We start from the raw sequence: 25361 nt of genomic DNA, 5'->3' as shown, positions 1-25361 counted from the left end.
TGCCACTTGACAACAAAAGATTGAGATGTTCTTCTGTCCCCAACACCATTAGGTGCTACATCAGGTTCCCCACTAATAAAAGCTCGAAACATAACATCATTTTAACACGTGATTAGTTCATGAAAGGGGTGACACAAGAGGGCTCTATGTTATGCAAAACAGGGCGAGGAAGATACCGCTCATCAAAAGGAAACATACGCCCATTGAGAGCCACAGAATACTCAACTCAGACATGCCACAGGGCAAATAGGGCATGGCAATGTCTCTAGGTGTTATGTTATGTTAAATGTTTTTGTAAAGTGCAAGTTCGCCGAAAGCATCTTGGTGCTAAGAGTTACTGCAGGACGAGCTAAGGCCTAGAGAGGATAGGTGTTCAGAGAGCAGTGAAACGCAAGGTGATCCTATGTTGCTTAAACGGAGAATGTAAGGGCATTCCACAGCAAAATTCTGAAGCAGCTGCAATCAACAGAAGAGGTTAAGTGGCTGAGCAAGAAGCAGGGAGTTGCAGTAACCAAAATGGCTCAGGATGAGAGAAGCAACCATAGGAAGGGCAGAACGTTATGGAGAACCCTTAGATGTAAATAGCCAGTTTTACAGATAGAACTGACCTCTGCTTCAGTGGATAGAGGACCAGAGTACTTGAACCTAGTCCATTCACCTAAAAAAAAGCAAGCCGCGTTTGCAGCAATAGTGATAAGCCCAGGGCTTACCCAGAGAGCCTGGCAACCTGTTACTGGCTGTTCTGGTCCCAAGAATGGAGTGATTGCTATAAACACGACCATAAGAATCTGTAAAAGGCAAACCTCGATCACAGCCCAGAACTATGAAACGCCATATTGCTAGGCAGGCCTGGCCACCAGGACTCAACAAAGCTCTGTCTAACCTGTGGACAGAAACAAAGGGCAGCAGTGCACAGGAGCATGCCACTAATGGACGTGGTTCAAAGAAGGTATGAATGCTAAGTTTCTCACCAGTCTGCTGTTGGCACTTGGAAATGATTTCTTCAGTTAGAGCTTGAATGTAGGACACATCCTCCGATCTCGTGGCAAGGTTTGTGTACACCATGCTGACTGCATCTTTCAGGACTTGAAGAAAATCTTCCTCAGTGGTTTGCATTTTTTGAAAGCAGCATATTACTTCTTTAAGTGCCTTTAAAATGAAATTGCTACGTAAGAGTGTTGCATGAGAAATAAAAAGACTTCTGGGGAAAATAACGTTAGCACTCATGGGAAACATTGCTATACATTTTCTGATCATAAATTGCAATCAGATCCTCTGCGCCCAGATAGGTGTATTTGTCATCGCTGGTTCTACAACAAGACAATCTTAGCGATAATAGGATGTCACCAGTAGCGGTCACCATATTGGCCACTGGAACTGAAAATCTGCCCTAATTGCAAGTGAGGTGGTTCACCAAAATCTAATTTCGCCTTGGGCAACATAAATCTGTGCGCCCGCCAGTGCGAAAAGCAACTTTAAGACACTTTTCCGCAATTATAATGCTGCAGGTCAAAAATGCTACTGCTGTCATTCCCTTTGATGCATATCTTTTGTAGCGGGGTAACGCTCTTGTTCCCACCTAATCCCTTTCTCCTTATAGCCGACCCCATAGCTCCCATGTTACAGGTGGATCAAGGGGAAGGTCGTCTGTGTCATTCTAAGTGTGGCAAAGGGACCGAGTATGGCTAGAAACCTCTAAGTTAATTGATCGACACCCTCTCCACCCCAAAGCCAGCTAGACACAGTGTAGTCTGCATTGTTCTCTGCCCAACACAATATTATCCCCTTCCCATACCTGGTTCAGCTGCAGAGGACCTATTGTCAATAGGTGATTCAGTCCTGTTCCAGGAAGTGTCTGCTGCGCTGCAAGGATCCCGTGCAGAACGCAGACCCCAAAACAGACGGTGCGGGTGTTCATCTGCAGCGCCTTCAGTTTCACATTAAGCTCATCTTTCACCTGGTCCAGGGCTGATAAAATCGCTGAAACAAGAAGACACTTTGTAAAAATTGTTCATTATGGGTAACCGTATTTTGTGAAGCACTAGTCCCCTATTACCGGGATGCAAGGTGAATCCACCAATAATGGGCAGCGTTCCCAGTACTACCTCCTGCCATCTAGCCCCTCAGATGTTTCCAAAGCAAAAGAAATCTCAATTTAACTGCTGCCTCCTCTCTGCCGCCATCGGTGATGCTGCCTTCATCTGCAAACTGAGGTAAACTGTGCACTTATCAGTTCGGGCATTTACCCAATACACCGGCCCCACCATAGGCTCCCGGGCTGCTCTGGTGGTGATTTAGGGTTGCTTCCCTGTGTGTGGTCACTGCCCTCCCCCTACTAGGAACGAGGGTAGAAGTGTTCTTAGTATGTGGCAGTGCTTAAGAGCCTCCTGGCCATACCTTTAAATATCCTGCACACCACCCCAGTCAAGCACTCCAAGCAGAAACCCACCAGACAAAACCTTCAGGTCCTTCAAGAACTACCCAGTGGAAGCCATCACGCAAGATCTCACCTACCTCCACCTCACATGGAATGAACACCCCAACTGAACTGTGACTCTCTACTGGAAGCACTCAATGTCACCCACTCAGCCTCTAGACCGACACGCACCTCTGAAACAACGTACGTGCAAACCGAAACCATGAGCAGCCTGGTACACGCAAGAACTCAACCTCAGCAAAAGAGTAATCAGGAAACAAGAGAAAACCTGGCATCACTCCGGGACCGCATCCAACCTGGCGCTCTTCAAGGAACTCTGAGCAACCCTCCGACAACTAATCAAAACAGTCAAGGCTTCCTACTATCAGAACAACATACCAAAAGTTGACAACACAAGCAGAGCACTTTCCACAGCGGTGAAGCACTGCTTCAACCTGTTTCCCGACCCTGCCATACCACACTCAATAGAAAAATCCATCTCCATCAACACCTTCTTCATCGACAAAATCAGGAAGATTCCCCAGCACATAGACACCAGCTCTGCATCCACAGATCCACCACTTGTGTCTCCTCGCGAAATTTCCACACCCTGAACAACATTCAAGGCACTCTCTACAGAGGACCTGGTAGAAATCCTTGCCACCCTCAAAGCCACATTGTATACAGACGACAACCTACCAGCATACATCCTCATGACCCTCCCTGCAGAAGCTCTCTACCTGGAGATCATCAAAAACTACCTAACTCAAGACACCTTCCCATCGACCCTAAAAACAGGACACATAATCGCTCTACTAAAGAAACCCACTGTGGATCCTGACAACCTCGGTAACTATGGCCACATCACCCATATTCTCTTCCTAGGTATGATCATTGAGAAACCGCTAGCCATGCAACTGCAGCAACACGTCGACACCAAAAATCTCCTCCAAACCTACACTCTGGGTTCAGACACAGATGCAGCAAAGAGACAGCGTCCATACAGGTGGTTGACAGTGCTCATAACATCCTTGTTGAAAGCCACCACTGCCTCCTGGTTCTACTCAACCTCTCTATTGCTTTCAAAACAGTAGACCACCAGGCTCTTATGGACACCCTACACCAGCATATGAGGATCAGCGGCCTTGTCCTGTGCTGGTTCAAGTCCCACCTCGCCAACCACTGGCAGTTTGTTCAGATGGACTTATCTAGATCACAATGCTACCCTTCACCTGAGGAGTCTCGCAGGGTTCCATCCTCCCCAGTGATCTTCAATCTATACGTGGAGCCGCTGGGAGCCCTCATAGCCACACACAACATCCACATCCACCAGTACGCTGACAACACACAGCTACACCTCAAGATCGACTCCATCAAGAACATCCACAGGTGCTTATCCAGTCTTGAATGTCCAGTGCTTAATTTAAGATCAACTCCTCCAAGACCAATTTCCTACTCCTCACCAACAATACCAAACATCCAGACATACAGACCTGGCTACCAACCATGAACCCTGAGGGCTTCACACCCAAGCTCACCTCCTGCACCATGTAATTCAGGTTCCTCATTGACAAACAGCTCTCCTTCAAGAGATACATAGCTAAGAAAACTCAGACCGCTTGGTATCAGCTCTCCCTCCTGAAGAAAGTCAAGACCTGCCTCCCTACTGACAGTTTTACATTCACCATTCAAGCACTGGTCGTATCCCACCTGGATGGGGCAATGCCCTCCTCAACGGCCTCCCGTCGTCCTCGCTTGTGCCCCTGAGAAGTGTCCTACAATTGGTTGCATGCCTCATCAAGGGTCTAAGCAGATCTGACCACATCACCCAGGCCCTCATGAAACCTCATTGGCTCCCACTGCACGCACAAACCACCTTCAAGTCTTGCTGCATCATCTATAAGGCAGTCGCCCTCAAGTCACCCAGCTACCTCGTGGAGAAACTCAGAATCTCCGGTGGACAGCGCACCACCAGAAGCCAGGACATATGCCGATTTGAAATCTGCAGCTGCAAAAAGGAAAGGACCAGAAAACAAGCCTTTTCTACCTACACCCCAAGACTATGGTGCCTCCTCCCCATCAGCACCAGACTCGCCCCCACATGCCTACAAAGCAGAAAATAACTCATGACCCACCTCTTCAAGGACTCTCTCCTCCTCAGCAGCTAGGCTATCACATTGCCTGTCGCACCACCTGACTCGCTATATGCTGTCCGCCCCTCTCGTCCCCACCACCCTGTACAGCTGTACCCCTCCTCTCTGCCCCTCTGTATCCTATCCAGGCTGTATATCTGTGCTGTTGTTACCTCTGAAAAGCGCTCAGTTATGCATCTGAATTGCTGTATCCCTCTGTAAAGTGCTCCATTGCTTCTCAAAGCCCGGTCTGCGCTCAATAAATACCATAATAATAATAATAATAATAATAATAATAATAATAATAATAATAATAAAAATAATAATGAAGAGCGTAAAATCATTCACTATACTGTGAGTGCACAGGAATAGTTAAAGATTTTAAACATGGGCTAGAGTCCTTTACTGCCGGGCTGCTGGTGGCCTCATCACAGTCCACCGCTGCCGGCAGACCATCAGGATCAATCAAAAGGGAATCATCCATGAGCTACTTTTGCCCCAGGCATGGCAGCTGAATTCTATTCTATTTTGTGGATAAAAGGCTTGCAAAGTCTTTTTTTTAAAACAAAAAAGTAACTAACCATTAATGCACCAGACTGGTGAGGTATTGACATTGATAGCCGCGGGAGTGGGATGATCCATTCAGCAACGAGCCTAAGCCTTTGTTGATGTGAGCAGACTGTCAGCTTGCAGTGGTGGCCATGAACACCTCATTTGAGTAAGTAGGACCACTACGTTGCACACACCCCAAACCTTGTCATCTCCTAAATAACTGACCGAGAAGGGCTAAGTTTGACCATGGAATATGTGAAGTTTACAATACTAGGTGAACTTTACAATGCCTCCATAGCACATGCTTGCATGTATTTTCCTTTAAAAACAGAAATAGGGTATTGTAGAGTAATAATAGCACATCTACCTGCCCCCTAGCATCAGAATTCACCATTCTGAGTTTGGCGGTATTCCGGCAGTAAATCCACGAAAATACTGCAAAATTCAATTACTGTTCGTGCCACTTGGTCCAGTTGAGTTACCATTTTTGGTAATTCCCCATTTTTGGAGTCCATAGGACTCCATGGGGATTTTTGGTGGATTTGGCAGATTTATCACTGGCAGAATTACCATGCGGTAAATCCACCGATTTATGGATATAACAGAAGAGTTACCACCAGCAACAAGCTGGAGGTGAATCTGCCACTTTTCCTCTGAAAATCAGCAGATTTGCCATGCAGTAATTCTGCCGGTGGTAAATCTGCCAAAATGTACCATTTGGCAATGCAGAAAAAGTGGCAAGAACAGAATTACCGGACATATTTTTCTGCTCTGCCAAACCGCCAAACGCCCCAACTGCGCAATGCTCTTGATATAAAGTCAAGGCCGGGAGATAATTGCTGTCGCATCCAGTCCTCGAGGATGAAAACGTGTTAAACATATTTTCGGATCAGTTTGCATTGCAGATTAAAAAAAAACTGTTAATCAGAAAGATTGCTGCATTGGCCTTTTGTAATTCCACCTTAAACAAACCTAGTGCAATAATGATTTTGTTAATAGGATAAAACAGGGAAGCCTCCACCAGTTGTTCTTTCTGACAACCACACAATAAAATGGCTACCTTATCGATATGCTTGCTATATTTAGTTGGATGCCAAAAACCCACAACCGTTCCCAATTTACTCTAAGCCATAGAGCTGCCACTGAAAAATCAAACCTCATTCAGAATGAAGCTCAAGCAAATAGTCAACATATTACACTTCTGCCTAAGGCATCTCTAGATTATCACTTTTCTGGGAAATAATTTGCAAATAATTGTTTTTTTTCAACTATCCCCAGTTAATGCTAATTCTCTGTCATAGACGGTTGCTGTAGGTAAACAATGAAAGGGTGTCAGTCACAAATACAGTGACCCTTTCGGAAATGTTCAGAAGTGGAAGGAACTTACAGAACAAACAATTCAAAATGATCTGTTTCATGGTGTATTCAAATTGGAGTGCAAAAATAAATTGGTGAAAGATACTTTTCTGTAGCTTTTGCGCTTCTGATACAGGAGTTGCTAGGTCCTCACACAGTCGGACAGATCATGAGGGATAGTCAGATGTGGAGTTGCCAATCCATGTTAGTTCATGTTCTTTTCCCAGTATTGGTCGAATGATTGATTACCTATAAGTATAGGGTGCAGATACTACAGAATACACGTCTTGTTTCATTCATTGAAATAGTGTATTGGAAGCAGGGATGAAGGCCCAGAGGTCCAGCCACCTAGTTAAAATGGTGACATGTGTTTTCATCGAAAATATAAAGTCATTAAAAATAACACTCAACCAGATAGGAAAATGAGTAAGGGAAGCAGAAAGGGAGTAGAAATGGGGCTATGGGGAATTACAGTATTTAAAAATATGAAATAACATAAAATAAAAGAATACACGGAATATAAAAAAGAAGAAATGGCACAAAAATAAAGATCAAAAGGCATGGAACCAATCAGGCTGTTGCATGGTAGATGCAAATGAACTCACCAACTTTCATTAGCACTTCTGGAGATCCATAAGATGTCAAAGGACCAAGCACAGCCATTTTGGCGATATGGTCTGACACAAATATATGCCAGGATACCTGCAAAATACAACATTCCAGCTGTAAAAGTGACTTTAATCAGTTGCTTTCTGTATGTCATGCAGGTGCATATGCGAAAATGAAGCACTAGTGCCCAGAAGCTTTCCTTGTCATTTCAGGAGAATGTAAATAATAGGTCAATGAGCGAGGTCATACACGGAAATGGTGGTATAAGGCACCGAATTGCATTGATAGATAATACATCGATAAATGCAGGACAAAGCGGAACAAAGAAAACGTATGCATATCCCTATTTTCAATGTGATACTGTTATGAGCAACCAAGAAGTGATTGGGAGGTTTAATACTTATAGTTTTTATGTAAGAACCAATAAAATCCGTCTGTAACCTCCGTTCACTGCAGAATCGATTGGGATATATCAATTGCATACCTAAAGCAACTGGCTGTGGAATAACACAGAAACTTGCATTGCTCCAAACATCGCAGCTACTACCACAAGCCACTTTGCACTACTCTCTGTAGACTAAAGAATGTTCGTAAACTAAAGAAATTGGGGCTGCACGCATGTTATTATATTGAATGAACCAACGTGTTAACATATACTTAAGACGGAGTTGAGAGAAAAGAAACGCCTGCATTATGTTACAATAACTTCGGGAATAACAACTCACCAATAAGGCAAGAAGACATATTTAAGACATAAAGCGAAACACTCAAATATTGCAAATTGTTCGATAAATTAAGTTGTACCAAATGTAATCAGTGATTCAGGAAAAACGAGTCTGGTGTTTAACGGTAAAAGAGTATGAATAGAGAAAACAGGGTTCAGATGAGGGACAGGAAGAACATAGGATAGTTGAGAACACTTAGGATATTGAAATAAAATAAGACGTCCCTTTGTCATCCACATCCCAGTGACAAGCTTACATGAAATAAGCATAAGTGACAAGTGTACCAGAAGATTGTTTGACGGCAGGACATTGCATAACCTATAGTGCGGGTAAGAGACTTCTCCATCTTTTAGTGGAGGAATCAAATACTAGTTAACAGTGGCAGAGAACAAGTTCCATAACTCTTGGCTGGCAGGGGGAGATTATAGTTAGTGTCTGTGCCTGTGACATCTTTCAGTGGCCCGACCAAATACTAGTTATTAGTAGTTTCTGTGGGAAAAGTCTTGTAATTATTTTAAAATATAAGGATATTACCGGGTCCGGGTTCCCTGAATGGGGAAATACCAGGCCATTCCGACCTTGGAGGGCCCGGTATTTCCCCATTCAGGGAACCTGGACCTGGTACATCCCCATTCCCATTTGAGCCCCCATAGGGCTCAATGGGAATGGGGAGGATGCAAACAACGGGCCTGTTAATGACGGGCCCGTTGTTTGCATCCTGTCTGCTCGCGGGACCCGCTAACTTTAGCGGGTCCCGCGAGGAGACCGCGTAATGAGGCGGTAGGGGGTTAACGGGGCCGGCAGCTCTACCGGCCTTGTTAACCCCCTACCGCCTAATGTGTAATGAGGCCCAGTGTCTGTAATTGGCCGCACCATGTTGTTGTTGTCAGACCAAATGTTAGTTAATAGTAGTTGTGGAGCAAAAGTCCTGCACCTGTTAGAAAGCAGGTGGAGATTAAATTAATTGTCCATTGGTATTTGGGCTGAGGAGCAGAATGGCTTTCACAGGGGAGTTGGAACCATAGAGCAGGCAATTCATCTACATTTGATTTTAGATAAACATGTGCTAGTGTATGGCACACCACTGTATTTGGGGTTTATGGACATCAGCTCAGCTTTCAATAATGTCAATCAGAACAAGTAATGGGAATTCCTCCCCAAACCCCTTCTTGCCACCTTGTTGTCCATTCATGAAAATCTGACTGCTAAGGGCCATAACTCTAGCATCAGTGAGTTGTTGCCAGCTTTTAAATCTACACGAGGTGTAACGTGCAAGTGTTATCAGCATGGGTTATGTAGCATTTCAACATCTGCAATGTTCCACACTGTGAAAGTAACAAGTTAGAGTGTGTCTAAGTTTGAGGAGCGCACACGCAGTTTCATGCCAGAGAGCAAGCTGCAGAGTACAACTTTATAACTGCATTGCTTTCATAGTTATGTCAATGAGAATTCTTTATCAGGGTTAGCGACACAGCCAGATAAGCTCTCAGTGCTAACTGGCTACTGTACATCACCATCTGTTGTGGAAGGGCCTTACATGGACAATGCACCATCTCCACACGGAAGGATTCACAATACTCAATATACTTAAGGAGTTTGGTGGAATTAAGTGGAGCTTTTCGCAAGATGGAAGGGACTCATGATGTGGGCTTCTGAAAAGCTAGCCTCCTCATCCTCTACAGGGAGAGTCATGGTAGTTTCATGGGATGGGTATCAGACTTATGAAAGGGACATAGTGAGGGTAGCTTGAGAAACTGTGTGCATCCTCCGGGCCCCTCATCCACTAGGTAGGGCAGTAGACGATCCTTTTGACCACCCCCACTGCCAACTCCTAGAGTCAAGAAAGGGACACTGTCACATCAGGTACCATTGACATTAAAATCAGTGATGACTAGATGCATTTTCCATGAATCTCTACCGTGTCAAATACATGTTGTCCTGTATTCAATGAATGACCCAATGACAGAAGACTGAATAAGGAAAGTGGCCCATTCTTAGATGGCTGTGTTTTTTATGCGGCAGATAAAAGAAATTCAAGTATGTAAAGCCACCAAGGTGGAACATGATTAATTGGATTTCCTCCATCGTAAGGTTTTATGACAGTGTCCCAGCAACCTAAGTGTGCAGTTCAAAACCACGTGGGCCAACATTTGGTACATTGATTTTATTCCATTCTGGACTAGCTCCTTTCACTCCATGTAACTCCTTAACTCCCTTCACAAATTCTTTCAATCCTTTTCAACTGTGCAGCCACTGATGCAACAAAGCTGCAGCCTCAATTCAATGCGACCCTCTCACACAGATATAGAGCCAGCACCACAGTCATGTGTAAAACACAAATTGTGATCTTGCCCTGTGAACTCATCCTCCGTAGCCTAACAAAACCCACAACAAGGAAAAGAAAGTGAACTGGTCCTTTTGTTGGGCCCCCGAACCCACCAGAGCACAACACATTCTGCTGGGATATTCTCTGACTGTTATTGGCTCACCAGAGAGAACCCCAGCAGCCAGTGTCTCCTGAATCGGCGGGGTACCACTATTAACTGCTGGTATGTCAGGCGGGATCCCTTGGTAACTCTGGATATTGCACAGGGTATTCAGTATGAGCCACAAGCAAGGCTGAGCAAAGGTACCCTCAGTCTTACTAACCACTTATACATCTGCATACCTTAGTATACATTAATGTGATAACTGGAGATGTCATGTCAAGTGACATAAGAAGTGTATTCATGATATGGCATCCATCCAAACTAAACTGACTGACCAGTCACTTCCTTTTCAGGACTAAAATAATTTTGTATTCTGTAACCAAATGTTAGGTGCTCACCTTAGATGTTTTTTGTCTACCCACTAGCTAGCTATCAAAGTAAGTAAATGACTACCTTCGATGGATTTGGGTTACTATGACTACAATTAAAGACTGTTGTGTTCTGCTGAGGAATGAATACTTTGCTGTTGTAACCTTAACCACATGACCCCAACTTTCAAAGCATGTTTTGATGATTCAAGAATGCCATGAAACTAGTGTAGCATTTGTGTGGTGTGTAATGAAAGTGACATTTAGCAATTTAGCAAGGGGAATACTGTGTTGATTGTATCTTCTTCCCATAATATCCACAATTGCTTCAATAAACATCTGAGGTATAACCAAGCTTTTTGAAAAAAGTGTGAAACTAAACTTTCAGCTGATGCTAGAGCCACTTAACGAGTAACCTTGGGGAGTGATTGAGTCCTAGAGAGGGTAGTCATTGAGAACTCCCATAATCAACAGCTCTTCAGCTGCAAAGAGATTTTTAAACTCTTGGGTTGTGATTCTCGAACATTTTCACAGAAGCAAATTAGAAGATTTCTGTGAGCATTGCAGATTTACGTTAGCCAGTTTGTACTGTATTCATAAATATTTGCATGTGAGACAATCTTGAGTTCCATGAGGCTCTTTGCTCATGTGCAAAAGGAATTCCAATAGATTTCCTAAAGGGTGGTGCTAGATGCCACAGCCATCACATAGTGTTTCCAATATGAATATTGTTTAACATGGTATCAGGAAGCCCTTATACACTTGAGATGGCATCTGCTAATCTGATAAAGATGAATTTATTAGGAGTTTGGTGATAATATGTCAATAAATCCATTGAATTAAAACCAAACCTGATTACCGTTACACCACTTGGTCCTGTGGGTTTACCACAGTATTGCAAGTGGTGATAGGGCAGTTTAATTGCCCATATTTACGTCCATAGGATTCCATGGGGATCTTTGGTGGATTTACAGCCGGTAGATTTACAGCACATTTAAATCCTCCGATTTTTAGAGGTAAAGTGCAGGATTTACCTCCAGCTTGCTGTTGCTCGAGGTAAATCTTCCACTTTACCTCCAAATGTATAATTCATCAGTGTGGGAAGAACAGCAGTAATTCCATCACCGCCCAAAAAAGTGGCAGTAATGTATTTACTGCCACTTTTTTCCTGCACCACTGAACTTGTAAGGCGGCCCAAGCACCATGAACTCGGAAAAAGAAATCCATGGCCTTAGTCAATGAGACTTCCACAATTGCCATAGATTCCTTTTGTGGAGTGTCACTTAGTACCAGTTTCCCAAAATGGCTAAATTGGCCCCTTAAGCAAGTACCATAATCAAGATGCATAAAGCAATTACCAAAGATTAAATCAATCCAATGGATATTCCTGTTCATCGCAGCTATCTAGACTCTGATATATTCCACCACAGCATCTCAGAGCAGGCAGTGAATCATAATATCTACAGACCTTTAGTTACATGCATTGTGCTACATACATTACATTCATTCTTTCTCCATGTATTCATCCATTCACAATGCTTGGTACATGTGTAATACACTGAGGCTATCAATGTCACTAAAGTCATCGTCTGATCTGCAAAGCAAAACAAACAACTAGAAAACAGGCATGAACATTAACATTAAAGGACTCTACTAACCTTCTTCATACTTGTCACAAAATGCACTGGGAGTGATCCTCCAGGCTCTGTTGTGAGCCACACACAGAAATGACTCTCTTCAGTCTGAGGCTCTGAATAACAATGGAGAAGAAGACACCATCTAATGAATTTGCTCGCCAGTTACAAAAGTCAACAAATCACAAGGAATGTTCAAAGGCATCATGGTGCATATACACTTCTATGCACAATGTATTCCAAGGAAGGCCATGCCCTGAAACCATCATGCTATGTCTGTGGCTTAACAATGGATTATGCATGTTGATTCTGAAGGGATGTGGTCATAGTGCTAATTTCCACTATATTGCTGAAGTACACTGACTACTTTCAGTGAGTAAATGAGCAACTGCTTATCATACATCTTAGAAAAAACTAAAGGAAAGAAATTGCAAACTAATTCAGACATTGTTATCCTGGCAACACCTTGGGCCTCATTAGGACTCCGGCGGAAAACCATGGTGCTACTAGCACCATGGTCGATGCCGCAGTCCGCCATGGCGGAATCGGGAATTACCACCCCATTCCAAGGTTGGCAGGGTGGTAATTCCCCATGCCACCATGGCCCTTCCCCATTCCCATTTTTGCCCCATAGGGCATAATGGGAATGGGGAAGGCGGTAAGTACGGTACCGCAAATTGCGGTACCGTACTTACCTCGAGAGTCCCTTTGCGAGCCCCTACTTTAACGGCTGGTCTAGACCAGCCGTTAAGGTCGGGTCCCGCAAAGGGACCTCTTAGTAAGGCGTTAAGGGCTTAACGGCGCCGACACCTTTTACGGCGCCGTTAACCCCTTAATGCCAGGGTCCTAACTCTATATTCAACCTTAAAAAATTACGTTTGTTTTTCTATCAAAACATAGGCAGCATCACGCCACACTGCAATCCCTGGGTTTGCTCCAGTATGTCAAGCATGTCTTGAGATGATTTCAAGCCTTTAAAATGATTCCCACATGAATTTCCGCTAAACAGATTAAACAATGTTACATTTTCTGAAGGTTGCTAGATTGTTTTCGTTGTCAAGGGCAGTTGTATTTCCTTTGAACTCTCTAGTGAGTGCAATATGAGTCTGTAAATCGTGTAATTATCAGTAAAATTGGATATGCAGTAACAGTAATCGCTGAACCTGCAAAAAGTCAGGGATGTTTGATTCATGGTATAATTAACTTGCACTATTGTATAACCTTTAATCAGTAGGCATTCTAAAATGTTCTTCAGAGCCTATATAAATATTGCATATTATACATTAGCAGATGTTTTACATGACCATAAATGTGTATTGCCAACATTGAAGAGGGACCATTATTTTTTATATGGCCCCTTCGATCACATGAACCCTGTGTGAACAAGCACTCAGGAAGTGAGAAACGCGTCATCCTTTTTTACCGTTTGTACCCTGCCATTGTCAGTCTACAATTTTAGAAATTCATTAAAATTCTGTGTTTTAATATATTTAACGGTTTTGCCTTTTCTCTTTTTTTGCCCTAAAGTCCTTGCAGTGCGATCCTGCCGCCTCGTAGCTGTTTCCACGGTGCGTACCTTGTTAGACTGACACCGCTTTTTTAATGGATTTGGTTCCTCGGCGCGGGTTGACCAGTTTACGCTGTTATGGGCTCCCTTGCAGCCACCAGTGGCACATTCAAGCGCTGACAGGGGCAAGTTTGTCCGCACCTGTGGGAGTTGGTGGTCCGTTGTAGATGCTTTTTGAAGTTCTGTGGGCTATGTCGGAGGATGCAGATCGCTGTGATCCATGTAGGTGCTGCACGCTACCATTTCTTACCAATTTGTATGTACAAGGAATCGTTGCTCTGTCTCGCTCATCACCGACAAAACATTTGCATTTTCTCTGCCACTGTGCTACTGCAGCATTTTCTGTGGCGGCAAGGTCTTTTTTGGGCATCTGTTTTTCTATAAGTAAACATGTAAAATCCTGACATGCAACGTACTGGGGAAGCAGAGTGCTGCTCCAGGCACAAACGGGGTCATCACGAGTTTGGCGGTAACCCTTAAAAGCAGCAGGAACGCTATTTCTGCTGCATTTAAGGGTCTGTCAAATCACGGGTTTGTCAGGATTTACCCCCAGCTCTGTGCTAGGGGTAAATCTGTGGCGAATTTGTCGATTTTAGGTGCAATTACCGCACGATAATACCGCCGACGGCAGTCATGGCAAAAATTCCCCATTGGGCCCAATGGGAAATGGGGAATTCCGGAATTGGCCCAATGGGGAATGGAGAATTCCTGTCCCGGCAGGACCCGATGGCAGTAGCGCTATTAGCGCAGGCGGTATCCTGGAAGGAATACTGCCAGGATACCACCCAACTCGTGATGAGGACCAAAGTCTTTTCAATGAGCAGCAAACTGTTTTGACCACACATGTATTCACAACCAACAAACCCACAGAAGTAGTCGTCAGCAAGGAATTGGCACTTTTTAGAGAACATGAAAAGCACAAAAAAAGAGATTTCTAAATGGTGGGAACTATCTTAATATTGGGTGGATCCACATCGGTTTGGGTATAATGACGAATCCATCATTTGAAGATCAAGATAATTTGATGCTTGAGGAATGGGGTCAAGCTAGCATGGAATGCTCTGCAAGGTTTCTGACTATTTTGGTGAATTTATTAAAGTCAGACCATATGGCAGTATTAAAACGCATAGAGGAAGTTGAAAACCAGTTAAGAAGTATACCTATGACTGAAGAAGTCAACAAACTGAAATCAAAGATTGATGCCAGCTTGGTTACCTATGAGGAAGAAATAGCAAAGGGCAAACACTGAAAATTCATTAGAGACAAGAATGATTATGACACTCGTAGGGTTTACATTTTTGCCAAACGTTTTGATATTTTACGCAATGAATCCAGGCCTCCGTTAGAATGGGGGAATCTTACCCTACAGTGGAAACATCTTCGGAATCAGACACCTTGAATTCTGAGAGTGATGAACCCATTCTCAAGATTAACTTTTTAGACGCGATGCGGCTCCTGTGCCAAGATGGCAAGTCTCAAAAGAGAGGCAGGGGTTATGCAAGAGGTCAAGGACGAAATGTACCAGGTGGAAGAAAACCTGCAGGGGCCAACGCGGGCAACAACTTAAACACAGATCGTCAGAGCAGGTTAAACAGCTCAAGGCAAGAAATAAAATCCAACACCAACATGCAAATTATAAATCTTTTATCTTATCAACTTAGTGAATCGCAGACTAATCTCTTGAAGTTGGGGCTCAATTGTTGCCCTAGTTCATCCTTTGACTATGAACAAACATGCTTGGCTTTGATCCATTTTTCTGCAAATTAAAATTGAAAACGTTTTTGCCATTCATTCCACTAAAGGAGGAACTTGGACATCCTGTGCGGGAGGAACTGAACTCCTTGTTTCAAACATTGCATCCTTGTCCGATTTGGAAAGCTTAGTGGATGCTTCTTTTGACACTGACAACATTAATTTTGAAGATTTTGATTAACATTGGTTGGACTTGTTCTTCTCTTTTGAAAGTCAAATCGAAGCTCAATCCCCCTAAGCCTACAGGTGTCTGCATGGAGGCCTTTCATGATTTTTGCATAGCAGACTTACGTAAATTACTACAAACTTCATCATTTGTATGTAGGTACAACATCAACAGATCCCAAATGATTCCTTGGGAGTATTAAAAAGTTTGAGAGACATTTTCATTAAACCCTCAGATAAGGGTTAAAATATTGTCTTGCAAGATCGAGAAGATTATGTTGCTGCTTATAGGCAATTACAAGGTTGCATGTGTTATTCTGAGATGTCCACTAATCCCTTTTCCATGTTACAAACAGAATTGAGGGCATAAGTCAAGAAATGGAGTGAGGTTGGTATGATTGATGGTGATCTGGTAAACATTTTTGTACACCCTACCTTCACTATTCCAACTATTTATTTTTTGCCCAAAATTCACAAATCACTTGTCATGCCACCTGGGAGACCCATTGTCACTTTGTCAGGTTCATTGTTGGAAAATGTATCCCATTGTGTTGATGAAACTTTGATTATGTTTGTTTCTGTATTACCCTCTTATTAGAAAGATACTAAGAATTTCTTATGTCATATCAATGAGGTCCTATGGGACGAAGGTCTTGTCCTGGCCACTTTGGATGTTGTTCCATTGTACACCTCTATAGACCATTCAATTGGTGTCAATGCCTGCAAATATTTTTTAAAAACACAATCCCTTAATTTGTTGTCACACAGTAACATGATTTTGGAAATGTTGGAATTGTGTTTAACCACATGTGTTTTTATTCAAAGACATTTTTTACCATCAAGTGCGAGGAACGGCCATGGGTAGTTTTTTCCCCACTCTTATGCCAACCTCACCATGGGCTGGAGGGAAGCAACCATTGTCTCTGAAATTATATCTGAATTTTGTCTATTCATGCCACTCCATCCAAATTCTGTGAACACGCCATTACTGCTTTACCTTGGATAATTCAACACTAGATTACATACAAGACTACCTTTGTTGTATATGTACTGTGGTGTCCATGCAACAAATGGTACGTGGGCATTACCATACGCAAGGTAAAGATTCTGATTTTACAGCACCTGAGAGCTATAAAAACCTCTGACCCATCTTATCTGATAGCAAAGCATTTTAAGGAGTTTCATGAACATAATGATCAGTTATGAACTGTTTTTGGAGTTGCACATATTGCTATTCATCCTCAAGGTGGAGGTAGAACCTTAAGAATACACCAGGTGGAGGCCAAGCTTATTCTGCACTTTGACACTAAAGTACTGCATGGTCACAACATTGAAGAGGAGTTATACACTTAATTGTTTTTTTGTACTATCCATGACTTTTCCTTAGATGCTTTGCCTCTTGTCTTGTAATTGATTGTTGGTCATTTTTGCTGCTCTTTTTTTATTTGCTTTATCATTCTTTCGGGGTTTCAATCATCACTTACTATATTTACAGGGTTCATGTTATTATTTTTAGCCTATTAGGATTTTGTACATGTATTGCAGGTTTTCTCTGTTTGATGAGGATTGTGCTATTCATACTGTATGTTGAAGTTCTTTTTACATCCTACCTTGCTATATTCATTCCATTGCATTGCATATCAATTTCTATTAACATGCTGTTTGGTAAGTTTCCCTCTAGTTTTAGCAGACATGGTCCTATGAGTAATGTTGGCACTAGCACTTTATTCCGAGGCGGCTATTAGCAGTTGCACTTTACAATGTCTATTGAGGCAGCTATGAGCATTTGCACTTTATCATGTCTATTTAGACCTTGCTGGGTATTCAATTTACTAGCATGATGAATCTTTTCTGTTTTAATATTCTTGAATATTTAGATTGTGCGTATCACCTTTGGATCTTATGATGTTATCGATGTTTCATTTCATGCAACAGATGCATTTTTCCCATTTTGGGTTAATAAAGTCCATATCTGGTGTCCATTAGCATAGCCCCACCCACCTGGTCCTTCCTGCTTGCCGCTCTGTTTCCCTACTTAAGGAGCCCTCCAGCCTCTTTTCCTTTGCAGATGGGGAGCAGGTGCAAGTGGATCTAGGTCACCTGGCCTAAGCCCTGCCCAGCTGCTGCCTTCCTACCTGCCGCTCTTTTTCACCACTTAGCAAGCCCCGCCCACTACTTCTGCAGGAGTCTGTCCTGATACATTCTGGTTTCACCATCACCGTCTTGTGGCCAATACTGGATTTGACTTTTATGGACTTCATTCATTCACGGGGCGTCACTCTTTCTCAACTCTCATGCTGGACTTCCTTTGCATCTTGTACTCATGGTGGCCCTGAACCATGCTGTTCTCATCTTCATCTTGTATCTTGGCTTGCAACATTATGTGTTACTACTGATTTCTGCAATTGTATTCGCTCTGCACACTTGCATCTCCACTCTTTTTGACTGCTTAATCAATGTTCTCTCCTCCTTTTCCTTCTCCCTTTACCTATCTTCTCCCCTTACTTTCTTCTATGCACTTACTCTATCCGAATTTTCCCTGGACCTAATATGATAGCAACCTCATCTGTTTCCTCCACCCTCCCATTATTGCCCCCCTCCAGCACTATCTGAAATGTCGTCAGGCCTAGTATGATAGTCGCTTGTTTTGTTCCTCCCCTCCCTTTCTGCACCCCTCTCCCTCACCTTTTGTTTTTCTCCAGCTCTACCAGAAATGTTGTCAGGCCTAGTGCGGTAGTCACCTGTCTATTTCCATTTCCTTCCCACTCTCCCCCTCCCTTCCTTATCTATGTCTTAGCTCTTGCACTATCTGAAATGTCATCAGGTCGAGTACGATAGTCAATTTCACATCCTTACTGTTCATGGCCTGTAAGAATGTCATTGTATTTTCCCATGTTCCCTCCCTTGCCTTGAAGCGCTTTGAAACACATTGTGTATAGGCGATATATAAATAAACTATCATATCATAGCATGTGAAAGGTATTTATTGCACGCAGAAATCACTTCAGTACTTTAGCATGCTTAGTCCAATAGCCACATTGTTGTCATTCTTTATTTGTGCACTTCAGGATTCATTATTTTCTTTTGTTTAAGTGTGGAGGCTTGATAGTTATTTTGACCACTTTGGTCATTTAATTGCTTACCCACACATATTTGTATGTTTAGCTAATCAATTTAATTAGTCCCATAATCCTCAGTTTTGTAGTATAAATAACGCAATTACTGTTGGAATTTGACTTTCTAATCACAGTTCCCTATTCCAACAAGTCTTCCTGCATTGCATGTTTTACATTACCAGATATGCGTGTTGCGAACATTGAAGAGGGACCAGTACATTTTATATGGCCCCTCTGGCCACATAAACCTCTGACCCCCCTACTCTCTCCCACACTCCAATTGCAATAAAGAAACTAAAGAGGAACCATACCTGGTCCCCCTCAATCTCTCAGCACTCATCACCTCCCCTGTCTCGACCCGCAACCTCTGTACCCCAATCACCTCCTTCCCCCGTAGCTTCACCCTGCCGGAAACCCCTCTGCCTCGACTTCTCTTCAAATACAACCGAAAGACCTAACCACCCACACCCTACCTTCAAATCCCCCGAGCCAATCCCGAGCTTCCCAACTCACACAGCCACCCATTCCCGCCCGAAATCCGCCAACTCCGCTGCTCGCCCACAATTACCATCGATTGTCTCCCACTCTACCCCTCTCCCTCCCCAGCTTCCTCTCCCTCTGCCACCACCACCTTCCGCGCCTGCTCCGAGACCAACCTCGCCTCCCGATGTGAACTGCATCCTATTTAAAGCCCGTTCCGTAGCAAAAAACAGATACTGCATCTTTGACCTCCTCTCCTCGGACAAACCAGTTCTGGTTTTCATCACCGAAACTTGGTTCTCAGACGACTTCAGCCCAATCGCCAGTGAAGCCTTCCCCCCGAATACTCCCTCATCTCACTGAACCGTCCTTCTAGAGGAGAAGTAATAGCATTCGTCTTCAAGTCTCTCTTCCACACCTCAATCATCGACAGCCAACCTTCCATTCCATCCTGCGAATCTCTCCTCGTTAGACTATCCCTCTCCCCGTCGCTCTCACACAGCTTCCTATTAATCTACAGACCCCCTGGCTACGATAGACATTTCACAAATAACCTCTGCGACTCTATTGCCACCCTTCAACTAAACCACCCCAACCTCACCCTTCTTTGAGACTTCAACATATGGCTCGACATCCTCACCAACCCTATGACACACTCTCTGGTCGAAGGTTTGGACGCAATTAACCTCCAACCCCACACAAACGGCCCGACTCACTACAAAGGACGCACTCTTGATGCCATCTTTAGCTCCAACACCCTGATTCCTTTAAAACCGCCCACCCCTGTCCTCTGGTCTGATCACTTCATTCTCTCGTTCACCATTCACTCACCCGACTGCCGTCCCGTACTCGAATCTGAACCTCCGAATCTACGCAAATTCTGGAAAAAACCAATAATCATCCCAGACCTAGCCGGCGCACTCCTCCAGTCTCCACCACCTACCTGCCTACTGAACAAACAACTAACCCCTGACGCCTTTGACTCATGGCTCAATGCATCTATGACGCGGCTCACAGCCCCTTGCAAACCATCAACCTGCCGCGGCCTCTTCCCCAGATGGTTCACTCCTGAGTTGAAGATCACTAAACAACTATATAAATACCTAGAACGCAAATGGCAGAAAGACAAAACCCAGGTGAATAGGGCCACCTTGACCCAACACCTTTATCAGTACAAGGCCGAAATCCGGAAAGCAAAAAAAGCCCACTACAACTCCCGAATCCAAAACTGCAAAAACCCAAGCAAAGAACTCCACAAAATCATCTCCGAATTCACCCATCCGGCTTGCAATACGACCGTCCCGACTCCCTCACAATCACTGTGTGACTCACTCTCCCTCCACTTCTTCACCACGGCTCTCGAAAGAACAAATACTCTAGCCACCAAATTCTCCCCCCATTCCGGGCACCCCACCAGATGCAACCATTACGCAACCAACATTTGAATCCTTTAGTGCAATATCACCAGAGCAATTTCACTAACTTCTATCTGCCCGCAAACCATCTGGCTCGCCACTTGACCCTTGCCCAGCTACAACCCTCAAAGAAATGTTCACTTCTACCTGCTCAGGTGAACACTCAATATCCATCATAAATACCTCCCTTTCCTCTGGTATCTTTCCCGACGCATTCACTATGGCTTATGTCAAACCTCTAATTAAAAAACCTTCGCTCAACCCTCTCAAGCCCAAAAACTCCCACCCCATCTCAAACACCAGATTCCTTGCCAAACTCATTGACCGAACTGCCTACTCCCAATTAAATGCCTTTGTCGAAGCCAACAATCTCCTAGACCCCGCTCAATCAGGTTTCAGAGCCCGTCACGGAACTGAAACCACCCTAACCTCAATTTGGGATGACCTCCCACCAATAATTTGTTCGCACAACATTCTGTGCTACAACTACGCCGACGACACTCAACTAATTTTAAAACTCCTGAACTCAAGACCCAACTGCAGACCTGACCTGGCCTCCTGCCTCCTTGACATTGAACTCTAGATGACCAAAAGCAACCTCCTGTTAAACCCCTGCAAAACGGAAATCATGGTATGTGGCAACCTTGAACTTCTCCCACAACCACTACCCTGGCCATCCGCCATGGGCAAGTCCCCGACCCCCTCCAACTCAGTGAAAAATCTTGGATGCACCCTTGACTCTGACCTAACACTCTCGCGCCAAGTCAACAACGTCTCAAAGTCCTGCCACTACCACCTTAAAACCCTTAGGCGCATCTTTCCATATCTCTCCTTTCCCAACAGACTCTCTGCGGTCCAATCAATCGTTCTATCAAGATTGGACTACGCAAACCCCGTATACCTCAGAGTCCACGCGTATCAACTCCAAACGCGGCAGCCAAATTGCTTCTTGCACTTGGCCCAAGAGACCACATCTCCCCAGCCCTTAAGACGCTGCACCGGGTTCCAGTAGCCCGCAGGGTGACTTTCAAAACCTTGTGCATCTCCCATCGAGCACTGCATAAAACCGGATGTCAATATCTTCAAGACAAGCTAAAACCCTACAACCCCCCACGCACCTTAAGATCAAGCTCAGCCGGCCTCCTAGTTTTCCGAAGACAAACTCAATTAGGTTAGGTGGATCATCATTCTCAGCCTTGGCCCCCGCGCTATGGAACTCACTCCCACCCCAGATCCGCCAGACTGAGGATTTAATGGCTTTCCGCAGACTGCTGAAAACCAACCTGTACCAAACTAACCCAAACAGACCAACAGTAACTCAATGACACCAATCCATCAAACCACCTGATGCGAGAAACTGACAGCTAACGACCCCCAATGTAATCTAGAAGGGCAAACAGAATTAAATTAATGAAGTAGATCAAAGCAGTGAAATGGTTAATAAGTGTAAATCATACGGGAACAGGAAAGAGATTTAAACTCCCGAAATGGATAGAATGCATGCAGAGTGAACAAAGTGAATGGCGTAGATGAATTACTATATTGTTTGAATGATTGTGGGAATCGAATGAATATGTAGACCGGATGAGTGTACTGAATGGATGAACATGTTGAGTGGATGAGTGTGTAGAGCGGCTGGATGTGTAGAATAGACAAGCGTGTAGAGCGGATGAGCGCGTAATACAGGGAAGCGAGTAGAACGCAGAAGTGAGTAAAACAGATGAATGTCCAGAACGGATGAGCGTATACGGGATAAGTGTGTAGAAAAGACGAGTATGTGAACCTGATGAGTATGTACAGCACATCAATATGGTCAACGCACGAATATGAAAGTGTGAAGAGTGTGTAGACCTAGCTAATGTACAAAGCGGATGAGCGTATAGAGCGGAGGAGTGTATAGAGCGGAGGAATGTATAGAGCGGAGGAGTGTATAGAATGCAGGAGTGTACAGAGCACATGAGTGTATAGAGCGCAGGAGTTTATAGAGCAGAGAAGTGTATAGAGCGGAGGAGTGTATAGAGCGGAGGAGTGGACAGAGTGGAAGAGAGGATTGAACGGATGAGAGAATGAGTGGATAGGGCGGATGAATGGATAGAGCGGATGAGCGAATAGAGTGGATGAGAGGATAGAACGGACAAGTGGATAGAATGGTTGAGAGAATGAGTGGATAAGGCGGATGAGTGGACAGGGCAGATGAGTGAATAGAGTGGATGAGTTGAGAAAGCGGAGGAGTGTTAGAACGTATGAGTGGATAATTGTACAGACTGGATGAGTGGATAAAGGGGATGAGTTGATAGAGCGTATGAGTGGATAAGTGTACATAGTGAATGAGTGTACAGAACGGATGAAGGTATAGAACAGATGAGTGTAGAGATGAACATATAAGACAGAATATCGCTGTTGAATGCATGAAAGGCACAAGTCCTGAAAGCAGATGACTACGAGGAGCAAATGAGTGTGGGGAGCAAATGAGCACGGGGATCAGATAAATGCATAGAAGGGATGAATGCGTAGAGGGATGAGTGCGTAGAGAGGAAGAATGCGTAGAGGTTGAGTGCGTAGAAGACATGAGTGCGTATAGAGGGTGAGGGCGTAGAGGGGGTGAGTACGTAGAGGGGGTGAGTACGTAGAGGGGGTGTGTACATAGAGGGGATGAGTGCGTAGAGGCAATGAGTGCGTCGTGGGGGTGAGTGTGTCGTGGGGGTAGAGTGCGTCATGGGGGTAGAGTGCGTCGAGGGGTAGAGTACGTCGAGAGGTTGAGTGCGTTGAGGGGTTGAGTGCGTCGAGGGGTTGAGTGCATCAAGGGGTTGAGTGCATCGAGGCGGTGAGTGCGTAGAGGGGGTGAGTGCATAGAGGGGGTGAGTGCATAGAGGGGGTGAGTGCATAGAGGGGGTGAGTGCATAGAGGGGGTGAGTGCATAGAGGGGGTGAATGGATAGAGCGGATGAAGCGAATGAGTGGATAGTGTGAATAGAGTGGATGAGAGAATAGAACGGACAAGTGGATAGAACGGATGAGAGAATGAGTGGATAGGGCAGATGAGTGGATAGTGCAGATGAGTCAATAGAGTGGATGAGTGGATAAAGTGGATGAGTATTAGAGCGCATGAGTGGATAAGTGTACAGAGTGGTTGAATGGATAAAGCGGATGAGTAGATAGAGCATATGAATGGATAAGTGTACAGCGTGGATAAGTGTACAGAGTGAATGAGTGTACAGAACGGATGAAGGTATAGAACAGGTGAGTGTAGAGATGAATATATAGGACAGGATACTGATGTTGAATGCGTGAAAGACACGAGCGCTTAAAACAGATGAGTACGGGGAGCAGATGAGTGCGGGGAGCAAGTGAGTGCGGGGATCAGATAAGTGCATAGAAGGGATGAATGCATAGAGGGATGAGTGTGTAGTGGGGTTGAATTGCGTAGAGGGGTTGAGCGCATAGAAAGGAAGAATACGTAGAGAGAATGAGTGCGTAGAAGGGATGAGTGTGTAGAAGGGATGAGTGCGTAGAAGGGGTAAGTGCGTAGAGGGGGTGAGAGCGTAGAGGGGGTGAGTGCGTAGAGAGGGGTGAGAGCGTAGAGGGGGTGAGAGCGTAGAGGGGGTGAGTGCATAGAGGGGGTGAGCACGTAGAGGCGTTGAGCGCATAGAGGGGTTGAGCGTGTAGATGGGTTGAGCGTGTAGAGGGGCTGTGTGCGTTGAGGGGTTGAGTGGGTAGAGGGGGTGAGTGGGTAGAGGGGTGAGTGGGTAGAGGGGGTGAGTGGGTACATGCTTGAGGCAGACAAGAGTGCACGCGTGGGGCAGACAAGAGTGGATAGGCGGGCATGGAACGGACTGAAGCACATAGAATTGCGTAACGTATAAAGTATGGTTTGGAACGCAGAGAACGCTTAAAGAGCATTTAACCCACAATGACTGGAGTATGCATGGAGAACTGGAGCGCACGGAGCAAACTCGAACGCACGTGGCAAGCCTGAATGCATGAATGCGTGACCGAAATATATGGAGCAGACTGGGATGCATTGAAGTGGATAGGAGTGCATGGAACGGACTGGAGCACGCAACATATATAGTATGATTTGGAATGCAGGGAATATGTGAAAGGGTATATAACCCATCTTATCCCACCACCGCGCTTACTCTCTCCTTACATCACCACTCAACTAGAACACAGTGATACTATGACACAATTCGGTATAACTGTTCTCATACCAACACTCGCCGCTCACTCCACAGCATTCTAAGTAATCACTGCTGGTAACACACCCCCCAGCCAGGCGTTCTCCTCGGGCCTAACGCAGCCACTTCCTGTCTGGATAAATCCTGCCAGAACAAAAAGATACTCCTGACCTCTCAACCAGCACACCTACCGCTAGAATGCAGCTATTACACGGATACCGCACGAGCTGCACACATACCCGGTGCCCACACGCACCCTTTTGACTCTCTCTACTCTCTCTACTGATATGAACTTCGGTTCCCAAGGGCGTTCAACCTACCAGCGCCTTCAGACCATACCAATGGTATATAAGGCGCTATACAAATGCAAAATAACAAAAACAATAACAATAAACAAGCACTCAGGAAGTGCGAAATGTGTCATCCTTTTCCCCTTTGTACCCTGCCATTGTCAGTATACAGTTGTAT

At 44.5% G+C, this 25361-nt stretch overlaps 1 protein-coding gene across 1 annotated transcript in view; it reads right to left on the bottom strand.

Moving 5' to 3' along the window:
• Positions 1 to 25361, bottom strand: part of LOC138487325 (uncharacterized) — a 2513852-nt gene that overhangs the window by 262510 nt on the left and 2225981 nt on the right. The window contains exons 88-91 of the mRNA XM_069613924.1: positions 12246 to 12337; positions 7062 to 7158; positions 1796 to 1980; positions 972 to 1149 (exon numbers count right to left, since the gene is read on the bottom strand). Of these exons, the coding sequence (XP_069470025.1) occupies positions 972 to 1149; positions 1796 to 1980; positions 7062 to 7158; positions 12246 to 12337 (552 nt within the window). The remainder of the gene's footprint in view (positions 1 to 971; positions 1150 to 1795; positions 1981 to 7061; positions 7159 to 12245; positions 12338 to 25361) is intronic.

This window comes from Ambystoma mexicanum, chromosome 9 (assembly GCF_040938575.1).
Source record: "Ambystoma mexicanum isolate Mex_15411 chromosome 9, UKY_AmexF1_1, whole genome shotgun sequence".
Lineage (NCBI taxonomy): Eukaryota > Metazoa > Chordata > Amphibia > Caudata > Ambystomatidae > Ambystoma > Ambystoma mexicanum.
This window is presented reverse-complemented; position numbering and strand designations above follow the sequence as displayed.